Source organism: Anolis sagrei, chromosome 1 (genome assembly GCF_037176765.1).
Source record: "Anolis sagrei isolate rAnoSag1 chromosome 1, rAnoSag1.mat, whole genome shotgun sequence".
NCBI lineage: Eukaryota > Metazoa > Chordata > Lepidosauria > Squamata > Dactyloidae > Anolis > Anolis sagrei.
Window position 1 is genome coordinate 96,392,378 of NC_090021.1, and position 15,258 is coordinate 96,407,635.

The following is a 15,258-nucleotide window of genomic DNA, read 5'->3' on the forward strand; positions in this document are numbered from 1 at the left end:
AACCTAATTTTTTTATGTCATTACTTATATGAAATGTGGAACCTTCAGCAGGATTGAGGATTTACAAATATAGAATTAGCAAAGCAAGCAATTTTCAGATATTTTGCTCTGTCAGCATTTTCATCCTGTTCCTTTCAAATACATGCATTTGTATTAAGGTAGACTTTTTACCAGCAACTGAAAGCTCAGATATTTCAATTAGTGATGATCTATAATAGTTTCATTTTAAAGGAAAATCAACCTTTTGCTGCAAGTGATGATACTGTAATAAGGCATTTTTTTTCTTTGAAATAAAGTTGTTTTACAGAAATAATGTTGTCTTTCTGAAAACTAGAAAAATATAAACCACTTGCTTTTTCCTGCTTATCCAAATATTGCCTATTAGAATAGAAGATTCTTTTTTGTTTGTTTTTAGTTTGTCATATTTGTGTCAAAGTTTTCTTCCAAGGAGTTACAAAGGTTTGCACTTGTAACTGATCCGGTGTCCTTTCACACTATACAATTATGGTACTATGGCCTCTTCCACACAGCTGAATAAAATCGCACATTATCTGGAATCATAGCTCTTAACACTTTATAGTGTGAAAGGGATTCTGGCAAATTGCTTACATAAAATACCTGCTTCAATATGAATAAGGTTACTGAAAATAATGGTTGGAATTCTGTTGAGTTTCGAATGTGTAATCGCCAGAATTATATGGCTACACGGTGACTCATGGAGCTTTCCAGAGCTGATGCTAATTGCACAAAAGCTGCACACATTCCTCCTGAATTGCTGCTCTGCAGTGTCCATACACTGATCGTCTGCAGCACATTTTATCACTGATTTTGGACTTTCTTCTGACTTTTTAAAATACATGTTTTCCTTGTGGATGTGCTTTGCAGCACACATTAGGGGCATGTTTTTACTCATCACCCCCTTTATAATCCACATCATTCTGGATTTTACAGCAGGTGTAGATGGGCCTATGTTGCAACAAACAGAAGCTGGTAGCTTTTCGCAATTTCACCTTGCACAAGATATTGCTCATGGGTGGGAACATCAGTCATCTGCTTCCTGAGTGACAGGGGGATGGATCCCTGTTGATTGCAGTTGCTGCTTCCCAGTATGTGGGAACTGGGAGACTTTCATAATCCTTATGTGTCTCTAAACCAGGAAATACATAGGGATAGTGAATACTAAACAGTTATGAATGTGTAACTTTGAATTACGCACTTGTATCTCCCCAACAGAATTCCAACCAATAATATTGTTCTTGTTACTAAGAAAAGTCTTATGGTACATTAATTCTAGAACAGTTCATTTACCCTGTCATTTAAACTTTGAGACTACTTTAGCTATTCAGCCTAAATACTTCTTTAAAGGAGACAGAAAAATACTCTGATACTACATTAAGAGAACAACCAAATTCCTTCACTTGAGTGAACAAGTAATTTCTTACAATACAGTTCGCTTGATTCACTCTTCTTTGTTTCCTATATACTAAGATTATTTCACAAAATCAGTTATCTTATTGAAACTGTTCTATATCAAAGGAATTGGCTTGTAGCAGAATAGAAACTAAATAGAAAATTTGTCTTCTCCATGTTTCATACAGCCATGGCCAAAGAGATACTGCACAAATCCTTCTGATGAGGGGAGCCAAATATTTGCCAGACAAAAACGGAGTCACACCACTTGACCTCTGTGTACAGGTAGAAACTGACCAAAAGTTTGTATATGTTGTTTTAAACCACATTTCCCAATTACTTTAGTGTTGGTCTGTCTGAGGAGGATATCTTCTGTTATGTTGATTGTATAGCTGTTCTTTCTGTGCTATGGGAAAAGCTGCATCGCTGTCTCTTTAGACTTTTTATCTGCCCAAAGAGGGTGTGTCATGAGTTTGATGCAGGGATATGTATTATCATGGTACAACATGGAAATTTATGGTCTTTTCCTTCATAGGAGAATCCAGAAGCTTGGGAAATTTAGTTCACAAGACATTTGCATATTTCCTGTTATGTTTAAGCATAATACCACAAAACCGCAATAGGATTAAAGGCTTCTAGCTAGTGTTCTATAAAGCAACTTACAATGAAATTGAGTGGATTTTGAATTTTTGTTTGAGTAACTCTTAAAATTTGAATCAATACCGTTGTTAATAAGTGTCACCTGTATGTAGTGTTCTGCTTTCAATTAGTTCATTTTACCATAGTCTGTCAACAGAGCAGTTACATACTAATCACCTTTTTTGGAAGCAGAAGACTATTTTTGTTTGCTGTAAAATGTCAGTTTGGAATTTAAGTTTACTGTGCTTGTACTCACTAAGCTTCTCACCTGAGAGCAGACATGAAGCTCAGATCCAGAGCTAGTTTACACAATAATTTGGAATTGAAATTACTTTATGTAGTGGGCAGCCAAGGCAAATTAACACACACACTCTCCCTCAGAAAGCTTGTTCTGGGCATCAGTACTTTCTCTGAAAATTGACCTAATTTTTGAACCATTTATTTGGCAGCAATTGCCACCAATTTAAAAAAAATAGATTGACATTCATGCCTTAGCTGTATAACCATTTTAAAATCTGCACCTTTATGTGTTCCATCTAATCTATTGACTTCATTTAAGAAACTTCTACTGTTTTTTTTAAAGATATGCTTACACTAATTGCTTAAATAAAAATACTATCCTTTTCAGGGTGGCTATGGAGAGACTTGTGAAATTCTAATACAGCACCATCCTAGACTTTTCCAAACAATTATTCAAATGACACAAAATGAGGAACTCAGAGAAAATATGGTAAATCCATTTTCACTTTGTTGAATCTCCAAACTGGTGCTTATTGTATGACTAAATATGTTATTCCTTTAACGCATCTCAGAAGGGAACCATTTTTATAGCCTGATCCCATTTGTGTTTTCTTAGAAGTACCAAAGTATGAAATTTACTTTCACATAAATGTGCATTGTTTATAGTCCTAGGTTGCTGTGTTTTACAAGTTGCCTGAAGCTGTCCATTCAGGTCAATGAAACTTCCTGCTGAGTAGGCACACATAGGATTACACTATTAGTAGAAGAATTTCTAAAATGTTATGGGCGAGATGGTTCTGGTGTTGCTCCTAAAGAAATATGTTAACTGTAGTCCAGTATCATCTGGATAGCTGTACAGTTCTCACCCTTCAGATAAAGAGATCTGTGGTAGCTTTTGTTCCCAGCATTTTACTTCTGGTCCGACCCTACAATTTTGCATTTGCACAAGCCCTTGTGTCAAGACCCAGAAGCCTTAAACAACGCCAGACACAGATTAAAGGTTCAAACACAGCTTTATTGCAAACAAAAGGACCTAAAAAGCACTTAACTTCAGTGCTTAGGTCTGCTGGAGCAATTTGGCACCAAAAACAAGTCGATAGGAGAAACACTTCTCTTATTTTATGGATAATTGTGGTTGCTTCTAAGCCTTTTATTTTCAGAATTGTTGGTTTTGTTTATATTCTAACTTGATTGATTACAATTCGCATAACTGCATTGAAATATAGGGAGTTGCCATACAGTGAGTCAGACCATTGTTCAGTCTGTGCCAGTAGTATCAACTATGACTGGCTGGTTTCAGCATCCACATTTTCCAAAAGGATTCTCTCTAGGCCTACCTAAACATCCCTAATGATTTTCCATCCAAATACTAACCAGGCCTGACCCATCTGATATCATCTCATTAAACTGAATGTGTCCAGTGTTTTATGGAACTACCCTATAGATCCATGTATAAGTCTACACATTTTAGTAAAAGAAATCACCCCCCCCCCAAAAAAAAACCCCTTGTGTCGACTTATTGTGTCGATTGGGCTTTTCAAGGTATGTGTGCAGCTGGCGCACAAGCTTTAGCTGTGTGTAGGCATTCCTGGCCACCACCGACACCTGGGCCTCCAATGGCTCCCAAACCTGCCCTTGTGGTTGACTTATACATAGGTTTATATGGTAATTACGTATTTTAAAAATCTGGTGAAGTCAATCTTTTAAACATATTTTATTGAATCTCTCTCTCTTGATATATATATTATATTTAAAATTCTTCATTAGTTTGTGAAGATTCAGTGATAATCTTTTTTCTAGTTGCGGCAAGTCTTAGAACATTTGTCTCAGCAAAATGAAAACCAGTACCTTAAAATATTGACCAGCCTTGCTGAGGTGGCTACAACAAATGGTCATAAACTTCTCAGGTAATGTAAATATCACCAACAAATATCATTATTTTTGCAAAATTAAATATTCGGAGCATCATCAAATTTGAATTCAGTAGCTGGGATTTCCTGCTTTAGGTCTGTTTACAGTATGTCAGAAGACAGATGTCAAAGCTAAACAGCTGATATGACCATGTTAACTATACTGGTGGCATTTATGCATATTGAGTTTACATTGTATATAACAAAATATATTTTTGTCCTTACGCATGTTCTCCTGTCATTATCAGGTGGATAAGGGCATATTCTTTTCATTTGTTATATCTAAATTCTATCTTTTATCCATGAGCTTCTCCTCTTCCCTTTGTCTTCTTTGCTGCAACAGAGAAGATATAAGGTAACAAGGTTGTAGTGAGAGTGGTTGGTTGAAGGTAACCCACTGCCTTTCATTGCTCAGGGGATTCTAGAGGCTGAGTCTCCTTTGTATAAGTCTAACTTCTAAGCAGTACTTGCATTGGCTAATGACTGTGGTCTTATCTCATTCTCTAAATCCATTACCAGAAAATGTGTGTTAAGATGTCCAGATTGGGTGTATTGCCAGATGGAGAGGGGAACTGTAATAATATGTCACTGGAAAATTGACTGAATCTGTAACTTATGGCTACTGTGAGGATTTTATTTTTAATAGGCAGCATGAGTCTCTAGCCTGTAACTACTTTGAATATTTTCATGGTTGCTTTAATTCAGACTGTTGTTTAATCCTCTGTTATGTTGAACCATTTCATGTTCTGTACATTCCAGCTTGTCAAGTAATTACGAAGCTCAGATGAAGAGTCTATTGAGGATTGTGAGGATTTTTTGTCATGTCTTTCGCCTTGGCCCATCCCCTCCCAATAATGGAAATGACATGGGCTACAATGGCAATAAAACACCAAGAAGCCAAGTGTTCAAGGTCAGGAAAGTAATTGATGTAATTGGGAAGTTAGATCTTCATGAGATGACTTTCACTATGCATGCTTTCATTAATCAGGTTTCTCATATCTTGATGTGTTTAGTTGGTGTGAGTTCTTTAGTGTGTGTTTGTATTTATGATTTATTTGATCACCATATAATTTTTCATTCTGCTTGAATTTCATCTGGGAACATCATATGTTCATAGTGTATTAAACTGTTGCAGCGTATATATATATATGTGTGTGTGTGTGTGCTCCCAGTTTGTATTAATTTCATCACTTTTTAATAACTGTATTTGACATGGTAGTGATACATATGGAATATATTGAGAATTATTTTTGTTTGAAGTTCTAGAAAATTGCTCTGTTGGGCTTAGAGAAAGGTTGAGATAGGGGTGTTGGGAATGAAACATTTGAGCAAAGTTCTTGATTTCTTTTGCTTTAAATTATTTCCACTGCTTTGCATAAAATTAAATATGCTTTTCATTTGTGTGCTTACACCCATTCTTGCATTGCGGTGCAAGAAATGGATCTTGATGTGATCCCATGCTCCCGGGAAGTATGTGATTATATCAGATGCACAGATGGCTGATTATATATGTTTTGATCAACCAAGTGATTTCAGAAACTTTGTCCTTGTTAACCTTTAATGGAAATAAATCCTCTTTTGTCCCTTTCTTTGTAATATGTAGCAGTGTACACATACTGCAATGATACAATTCTTCAAACCAGTAATGCTGTGTAATGGAGTACAATTATAGGACTTTCAAGAAAGTTGTATTTCCTCTTAATTCCTAAAACAAATTCTATAATGGTTTTAGCACTCTGTGCATATCACCTGTTAAGTTTATCTTTTTGTAGCCAAAATTAGGCTTGCTTACTTTACCAAGGTCACTTACAATTGCTTTTTTTTTTTTTCGCTTTGTTGGCCAGAAAATAAGGCCTAGAACTACACAGCTCATCTATTCAAATCTATGCCATTAGAAAAGAGTCAGTGCATCATAGTCATTTGATCATTGGATCATAACTTTGAAGACCAGGTTTCAAATCCCTGCTCGACCATGGAAACCTATTGGATGGCCTTGGCCAAGTCACCCTGTCAGCCTCAGAGATAGGCAAAGGCAAACTTCCTCTGAAGAAATCTTGCCAAGAAACCCCTGTGTTAGGTTCACCTTAGGGTTGCCATCAATCAGATGACTTGAAGGCACACGACAATAAAAGTAGTAATACTAATTGTTTCTTGGATATCTCTAGGCAGGCATAGACAATGTATGAGCCTTGGGATACTATTGGAATTGAACTTCTGCCAGACTTATACAACATAGTAATAAGGAAGTATGATAGTTGCAGTCTGAAAACATAGGAAGGGCTGCAGGCTGCCAACCTCCATTCAACAGCTACTGAAATCACCTACATTCAAAAGCCTTTGGGTTTTTAACTTTGAATTTGTTTTAATGGTTTTTAACTGGGAATTTTTAAATACTGTTTATATTTAAATATGTTTGCATATTTGTATGTTTTAAATTGTATGCTGATGCTTTTATGGTAAGCCACTTTGAGTCTCCTGCAGGAGAGATAAAGTGGGGTATAATAGTAATAATAATAATCATCATCATCAGATTTTTTTAAAAAAAGGATTCAGTTTATGCCTTTGCAGTTCACTGCAGCACTTTAGTTCATTGTCTATGGAGTAACTATTAAGAGTAAAATGAAATTGAAAATTGACAAAATCACTTTTCCAGCCGCTTCTATGTTTCTCTGTCCACATTTTAATCAAATAGGCTATTTTCCTTGATGACATGCCAGGAATAGAATAAGTGAATGGAAGAAGAGCCCTGTTTCACTTCATTATTGAGCATTGGAATTGCAAGAATTTCAGTATTGTCATTTAAAGAAATATCTAATGGCCTGTTTTGTGTTCATGTATATCGCCATCTCTCTCTCACCCCTGCCCCATCTGTCTTATGCTTTACAGCCTCTGGAATTACTCTGGCACTCATTAGATGAATGGTTAGCTTTAATATCAGCAGAGCTGATGAAAAATAAAAGGAACTCAGCCAATATCACTTCCATCTTACTGAAGCAGAAAGGACCAGATGAGCACGAGGGTGCTCCGGCACACATTTTTGATGTAGCGCCGTCTGAGAAGGGCAGAACTCTATCTGCAGATGTAGGGGAGTCTAAAGTGTATGAAATTGGCAGTGCACAAGAAACATATGCAGATTGCCAGGATGTTATTTCAGTAACAGCAAACCGGCTCAGTGCTGTCATTCAAGCTTTTTATATGTGTTGCTCCTGTCAGATGCCTCAAGGGTAAGGAGAATTCATTTTCAAGCATTTCCTTTTCTTCTTTGCAGATGTTATTTTCTCCCCCCTCAGTGATGCTGATGAGAATTGAAAATGTGCTTTAGTAAAGAAATTGTCTTCCTACAAACCTTTTGCATATATTTTGAAATGGGAATCCCAAGGGCAGGCATACTTATAAAGCAAAAGCAACATTTTGAGAATTTGATGTTTTGGGATAATTCTGTACAAACAATATAAGCTACTAGATATACTTATATATAGTTTGACTTTATTTATAAGCCGAGAGTTTTGGGGCCAAAAGTTTGGATTATGATATGACCTATGTATAAGAGGGTCATTCTGCAGAAAGGGGAAAGCCCCAATGCCAATTCACTGGGTCAGTTGCCCCTGGCTGCCGCCAATGCCATTTCCCCACCCAGATATTTAAAAAGGACAGAAGCAGTGACACACTGGAGAGAGTATAAAGGGGTTAGTTTTTCTTTTAGGTTCTCCAGGGATAGATCTTTCCTTTCATCATTCTACTCAAAGAAGAGGATTATTAAGAGTATTATTAAGAGTTAATGCACAATACTTACAGTATATTGACCTATGGATAAGCTGACCTAGTTTTTGTTGGTTGGGGTTTTTTAATTAACATTTCTGGACATATACATTTTAAAATTTAAAAATTCAAAATAGTACATAGTATATGGCTTCAGTTATAAAATATACTTAAGTTATAAATATTACATTAAAATGAAATGGGAAATAATTGTATAAATCCAGTGATGGAAATACTCTGAAGCTGTCTTGAGTCCATTTTTGGTAGAAATATGGGATATAAATACCACTAGATAAGGGTACATACCAGCAAGTTCTTTGATAATAGGTTCTAGTAGTTATAAAAAAGATCCAAAATTGTTTGACCAATAGTCATTGGTTTCTCACAATTTTTGAAATTTCCCCAAATCAGATGAATCTCTGAGAAAGTTTTTTTTGTTAATAATACTGTGTTAGCCTTGTTTCAATATTTGGCCATGTGGACTTGAATAGCCACGCTGTGCACACAATTTGTTGAGTGATGTCTGAACTGGGGGTGTCTGGGTTACAATTCTGCTTCACAGGGAGCATCAAGCTAATGACAAATAATCTTTGCTGAATCAAAGGACTGACTAGCTGCTTCTGTTTGTAGGAATAACAGTACAGCATAATATATCTACATGGACACATCCTCAGTGTAAAGCCAGTATTGAAAGAATTTTGCCTTTTAGTGAAGTCAGGATATAGCCAATTATTTGATCATGTTTTTGGTAGCAGAGCTGTGGGATGAAGTTGTTTCTTAATTGTTACATGAAGACTTTGGAGTTTAAAAATGGAGAACAAAACACCGTTTAATAAGTAAATTTCTTGATTTATAGAGAACAGGAGACACCGGATAGTATAGTTTGGAATCCTCATATTGAGTTTTCACTTAACTAGCTTATATACACCTTCACATTGCTTAGAAAAACATATTTGTTCCATGGCCCTTGTTCATTCAATGATAATGCAAACTGAAAATAATGTTATCCAGGGGAATAAAGTCCAGATCTGCTTAGGAACAAAATATTGACCCAAGCTGCATACTGTTCTCAAGGGGAAACATATGTATCTTTATTACTTTAACCTATTATGGAAATATGAGTATGCTGTTCATTCTCTTGGTTTCTTTTATTTATATCATCAGAAAGCAAAGTTAGAATGATGTAACCTTTATTTCATATTTGTGAATACTAAATTGCTGAAACTCGTATTTCTGATGTTCTGGTTAGAACTGTCAGCATAGCTACAATTGCATGCTATCAAAACCATTATAGAGTGAATTTAGAAATAAAATGTAGTATCACCTTTGAGAGGTATTGGAAGGCTATCTTGCTCACAAGCTAGATGTTACTCTAATCTTTCAGGCATCAAGCATTGCCCTTTGAGCAGATGGACAGAATTTGGGAATTCGAAATTGACAAATACAGAAGCAATTTCTAGAATGAAGCCAATGAGACTGTCACATTCCTTCAAAGAATTCAGTGTTGGTTACTTTAGCTTTACTTATTTTAAGGTCACAAAGAGACTGTGTGGTAGATTGTATTTTGAGGCAGAATCTGGTTGAAGATTTTCATGTCTTTTTACATTATAGCTGTCATTAAACTTGTAAGTGTTTGACCTTTTCTCCTAAAAGCAGTTTTCATAATTCAGTGTTTCTGCAGCCTATCTTCATTGTGTGTAGTACAGTTTGAGTATGTGGTATTTTTGAAGCTATATTCTTTTAGCAAATGGGCACACTAGAGAAAAAAAGTTTGATCTGGTGTAAATTATTTTAATGAAGCTGTTCGACAGTAAATTGTTTGCATTGCCTTCTAGGAAAGAGAACACTGATTTGGATGCCTTGTTAACCTGATTGAACATTTTATTGCAGAATGACATCTCCTCGCTTCATAGAATTTGTCTGCAAACATGATAATGTTCTTAAATGCTTTGTAAACCGGTATGTCATCAGAAATTAATAAATCTTATGAAATGTTTCATGATACATCAGTAGTTTTAATCTGTCAGGTGATAAAATAGCATTCTTATCTGAGGCTTAGTTAGACATAACAAATGAATAGTGATGAGCACTTGACCAAGCATCTTAAGTGAAGTTTAGGACCTAAATTTGAAGCTACATCATTGACTCAGTTCAAAGGGGGTACACCAAGGTTACCTTCTCCAGAATGAGTCACTTTTGAGTGCTTTCACTATCTTAGGTGAAGGTGATATGGAAACAGTTTTATTGGTGCCAGTCTTGTTTTTGTAATGTGTTAACCAGAAAGTCTTACTTGCTAATTCTAACCAAGCAAATATTATTTTTCCTGGATTTTCTCTCTTATTTCTATTTGCACTTTTTAAAAACTTTATTCTATGTCTTTTGATTCTGTCACTATCTATTTTGTGCAAGCCTGGCAGTATTTTTATTTTGAAAGGCAGTAAATGCATTTCTTTAAAGATTGTTAAGAAAGCAGACTATGAATTCACATTGATATCTGAATTGACAAAATAGGATTTTTGGTTTGTCAGTAAATAAAAGGAAAACTATTGTTTGTGACAGACAATAATCTGGATAAATTGTAGTATGAGAAATCACAATTACAGTATTTGCTCTGTGTTCATAAGTTGCTGCATCTCTGATGTGAACCTGTTGAGTTGCACATAGGCAAGGGGAAATGGGTAAGCAGTTCTAAACTATGTCACATATTTAGAAGATCACACCTTGGTTTGTGTATCTAAACTATAGTTAGTATAAATCATGGCTAGCAGTATTATTTTAATTTTCACTCTGTCTGTGTATGCAGATCTTTACAAGTCATCAGGAATTCAGTGTTTTCTTACATTCAGAGAAAACCTGTCTTGTTGCTATTTAAGCTATCCCTGATGGATGGACACAGTAAAAATGCTTTTCTTATTTTAGTGGGGTTTCCTTCCTTTTCTTTCTTGGCTTTACTGGATATCACTGTGGTGGTTCTAACTTGGACCAAAATATGTCTTACAAATAAGAAACAAATAAGAAACAAATTGACAAAATGCATAAAATGTCATACTGAATATTACTTGGCTGGGATATGGTAGCATTGAATGATAGAGATACACATGTTAACATTAGGGGCATATTTCAGCCGCTCTGAGTCCCTCCATGAGGGATAAAGGACGGGATAAAAAACAAAGTAAATAAATAAATAAATAAATAAATAAAAACCTGATTTTGTTGTTGTTTTTGCTTGTCATATTTGAATTATTGCTTCTGTTTAGACAAAATATTTTATCTACTCAAGCATTCTGTTAATTGATTTGTCAGATATTACTGATTGAAAAATGTATGAGTCAATATTTCTGGGTCTGGCACATACTGTAGTTTGAAGCAATGTTGCGTTGTTTTAATCCTTTGAAGTCTGGTGATGTATACTATCTGAATAAAACTGTGGGCTTTTATCTTCATCTCAACTTGTCTTTTTAATACTAGAAATCCAAAGATTATATTTGACCATTTCCACTTTCTTCTTGAGTGTCCTGAGCTTATGTCCAGATTCATGCACATCATAAAAGCACAAGTGAGTGTTGAAAATCTAATTTTAATGGTTAATATAGCATGTGGCTAAAGCACATACAGTACCTGAGTCTATTTATATGTGACTCTCTCTGCGCCTATGTGTATATATCTCAAGATAGGTAACATTGTTGGATGTTGTGGCTTTAATAAACTTGTAAATATGATGTTCCTCAGGAATAATATGTTTCTGTTTAGATTCTGGCTCAGATCTAATAACTAGTTCTTGCCAGACAAGACACTTTCAATAGTGAGTTAACACTTAAACTAATCCCATTGATTCTAAAGGTTTAATCCAGAGGTTCTCAACCTGTGGGTCCCTAGGTATTTTGTCCTACAATTCCCAGAAATCCTAGCCAGTTTACCAGCTGTTAGATTTCTGGGAGTTGAAGGCCAAAACATCTGGGCGCCCACAGGTTGAGAACAACTGGTTTAATTCAAAGGGGACTAATAGTTAGATTATGCATTTTATTGGACTGTAGCTCCCACATGTTCCAGCCAATTTACCCCTGAATAACAATTATTAAGATTTCTTGGTTCACCCAATCCACTGTCTAATATATATTTGACTAAGTGGGTGTTTGGTCCTAAAACTTTAGCCTTAAATACACCATTCTGAATGTGTTGGACCAGATTGCTTGTGCATGATGTTCTTCATTCCATGAATAAATGCAACTGTTCATATTTGTATATCTTCTTATTTATTTGACTGCTTGCACCTATTGCCTAGTTGCTGATAAGGTAATATGGAGCCACAGTTTAAAAAATACATCTCTTTTCCACAAAACTTATTAACTGTAACAGCCAAAACAGACTTGGTTCATACTAAGACTTAAAAATTATGGAGCTTGCTGTGAAGCCTTAAATTCTGCTCTAGTAGTGATCATAAGCATATGTATGATATAGAATTCTATCCATGTTCATGAAGAGAATTTGTGGATTAAGATGTAATTTGTGGAACCCACCCAAAATGTCTACAGACAAATTAGTCCTTAGCCGTGAAGCTTCACATTCAATTTTAATAGAATTTAATAGTGCCCTTCAGGGGAGATAAAGTGGGGTATAAATAAATAAATAAATAAATAAATAATAATAATAATAATAATAATAGGCTGCAAAATGTTACATTTCCACTGTACTGTTCTTAAACATATGTGGCCATAACATTAGGAGACTAATAAAATAAAACCAAACACTCATTTATCTGTGTCTCTTGTACCTAAGCCTGAAGTGTGTTTCTCTCTAGGAGGTCTTCATCTAACAAAAACAAACCCATCACTTACGCACATTGTTGTCTCTGAATATATTGTCTTGCCTTTTAAATCACTTGATTTGAATCCAAAGCAATACAATGTAATCCACTTCAGTATGTGTTAATGGTGGTGTTCAATCACTTGTCATGATGCGTCTACTTTGCTCTCTTTAATTACTTGTCTGATGTATTGAGATGTTAATCCTTAAGTCATTGAAATTCTACTGCATAGGTGTTTCTTTTTAAAAATTACCTGTGATTAAAAATCAAGTGAATGTGATACCATGCGTACAACAAGGAGTGTATATCAGAACAAACCAGATGAGTATCAGAGTCACAGAATCAGGCTGTTTAGTTACTATGGTGTAGTGGATGGAATATCTGTAGAAGTATTTAAAAGATTGGGATAGGTATTATGTGGCCCTGCATATGTTATTAGATTGCATTATATTTGCTAGGGCTGCTGAGATATGCAGTCCATAACATCTGAAGTATTGTGTGATTCCTATCTGTTACAGCTGGACTGTTGATTACAATAGTTAAGTCAAATGTGAAGATACACCATTTGGTTTGTTTTTCTTCTGTTTCCAACACAGAGAGATTATGCCGTTTCAATTGCTATCTACTCTATTAATATTGTGTGACTAGGTTCAGGGTTTTTTTGTCTTTCTGATGGCATAATCTCAAGAACTTTACCAAAAAAAAATGTTAGCCTTTGCTTTTATTGTTCCTAAAGAAATTTTTGACAAAAGCATACATTGGCTTTTCCACAGTGCTAGTGTCCTATAATACTATGATGCAAATGTAGGATTTATGTAGATGCTGAAAACTTTTTCTATTTCTCTCCCTTTCTATTTTTATTTTTATTGGAGATATCCCACTTTGCCTTCATATAACTCATGACTGCCTACCTGGTAGCTCCTCTTATCTTTGCAATAATTCTGTGAGATAGATTAGTAAAAGCCTCATGAGTTAGAGAAGAAAACCTCGATCCTCAATTATGCGATATTTGGCATTAACAATTTAAAAGCTTGTACCTCAGATTCCTTTTTTGTTTTGTATAGGTTTGAATGCCAAACAGTGAACTTCTATTTAATGTTGATGCACATTGTAGTGGTTAACCAGACTTAAAGTAAACTGTGGAAAGAAGAGGGAGTTTTTGCAATGGCTGGAATGAGTACCCACTTGCCTTGTGTTGCCTATGTCTTCCCACTTCATTGGGGTTTCCAACAAGGCATATTTGGATCATGTACAAAGAGGTATTCTGGTGGAAAGATAAGGAAAGTAAAGTCTAATTGCAGGAAGGGATACACTAAGTTAGCACTGAATTTCATTACACATACTTCACTTCACTGAACGAAGTAATTTAAAGTTCTGTTTTTCTTCGTAAACTGTATATGGGAGACAAAGCACTATAGGGTTCTAATGAGGTAGTATTATTGAAAGGGAAGGGCTGCTATCCAGTGAGTTGCCCTGTGGTCAACGATTTTAAAATAGGTGTTTACTTCAGAGAACATATTTACTAGATTTGCAAAGTCAAGGCCTTTTTGTATCATAAGCAGAAATCCTCTGTGACCATGTGGAAATTTTTTTCCAACTGGGGAGATGTTTTAAAAGCAAATTCATGATATGATTGCTGCTACAAATAGCTGTGTGTATTCCACGCTTGTCTTTCTCAGTGCCCAATTAAACAGCTGTACCTTGAATTCCAATCTGTCTCATCATATGTATAATTGTGTTGGTCCTGTCTATGTTTTTTCCTCCCCTTAGCCTTTCAAAGATCGCTGTGAATGGTTTTATGAGCACTTGCATTCTGGGCAACCAGACTCGGACATGGTTCATAGGCCAGTCAATGAAAATGACATTCTGTTGGTCCACAGAGGTATGCAGCTTCACCTGTGCCCTTTTCTTCGTGTACATTTTTTCTGTGTTGACAAAGTTAAGAAATTAATTGGTTTTCATATTTAGAGTCTATTTTTAGGAGCAGCTGTGAAGTTGTGTCTAAAGCAAATTATGCAAAGCTGAAACAGGGAATTGCTGTGCGTTTCCATGGCGAAGAAGGCATGGTGAGTATGTACCTATTGCATGATTCCTAAAATTTAGTTTTCTGGAGATGCGTATAAGAATAGTTTCTTTACAGCAACAGTTCTGAAGCTGTCATAGCAAGCTCTTCTAAACTTAGAAACAAAATCTATTCAAGCCTCTTCTCTAGCTATATTATTAGGATTGGAGGCAGAGATAAAATCAGATAAAATCAGAAATGTTTCTGAAGGCTAAGACATCGTGGAGTAAAAATGTTTAACAGATCAGTGTGGTCCTTTCAGACCTCTCGCTTTTAATCAAAATATCAGCTGAATATGATTTCCAGTGCTGCAAATGGAGAGTAGATACATTTCATATGGGACTTTGTGGAGGAGAAGGCAGTAGCCATGATAAGCACCAGTTTGGAGGCAAGTTCTAACTTGTGAATTTACTCCTGGAAAAAGGGGAAATGAG

At 35.5% G+C, this 15,258-nt stretch overlaps 1 protein-coding gene across 1 annotated transcript in view; it reads left to right on the forward strand.

Moving 5' to 3' along the window:
- Positions 1 to 15,258, forward strand: part of HACE1 (HECT domain and ankyrin repeat containing E3 ubiquitin protein ligase 1) — a 53,996-nt gene that overhangs the window by 10,829 nt on the left and 27,909 nt on the right. Inside the window, exons 8-16 of the mRNA XM_060753094.2 lie at positions 1,599 to 1,695; positions 2,678 to 2,779; positions 4,090 to 4,196; positions 4,959 to 5,109; positions 7,086 to 7,423; positions 9,849 to 9,917; positions 11,427 to 11,514; positions 14,533 to 14,644; positions 14,731 to 14,828. Of these exons, the coding sequence (XP_060609077.1) occupies positions 1,599 to 1,695; positions 2,678 to 2,779; positions 4,090 to 4,196; positions 4,959 to 5,109; positions 7,086 to 7,423; positions 9,849 to 9,917; positions 11,427 to 11,514; positions 14,533 to 14,644; positions 14,731 to 14,828 (1,162 nt within the window). The remainder of the gene's footprint in view (positions 1 to 1,598; positions 1,696 to 2,677; positions 2,780 to 4,089; positions 4,197 to 4,958; positions 5,110 to 7,085; positions 7,424 to 9,848; positions 9,918 to 11,426; positions 11,515 to 14,532; positions 14,645 to 14,730; positions 14,829 to 15,258) is intronic.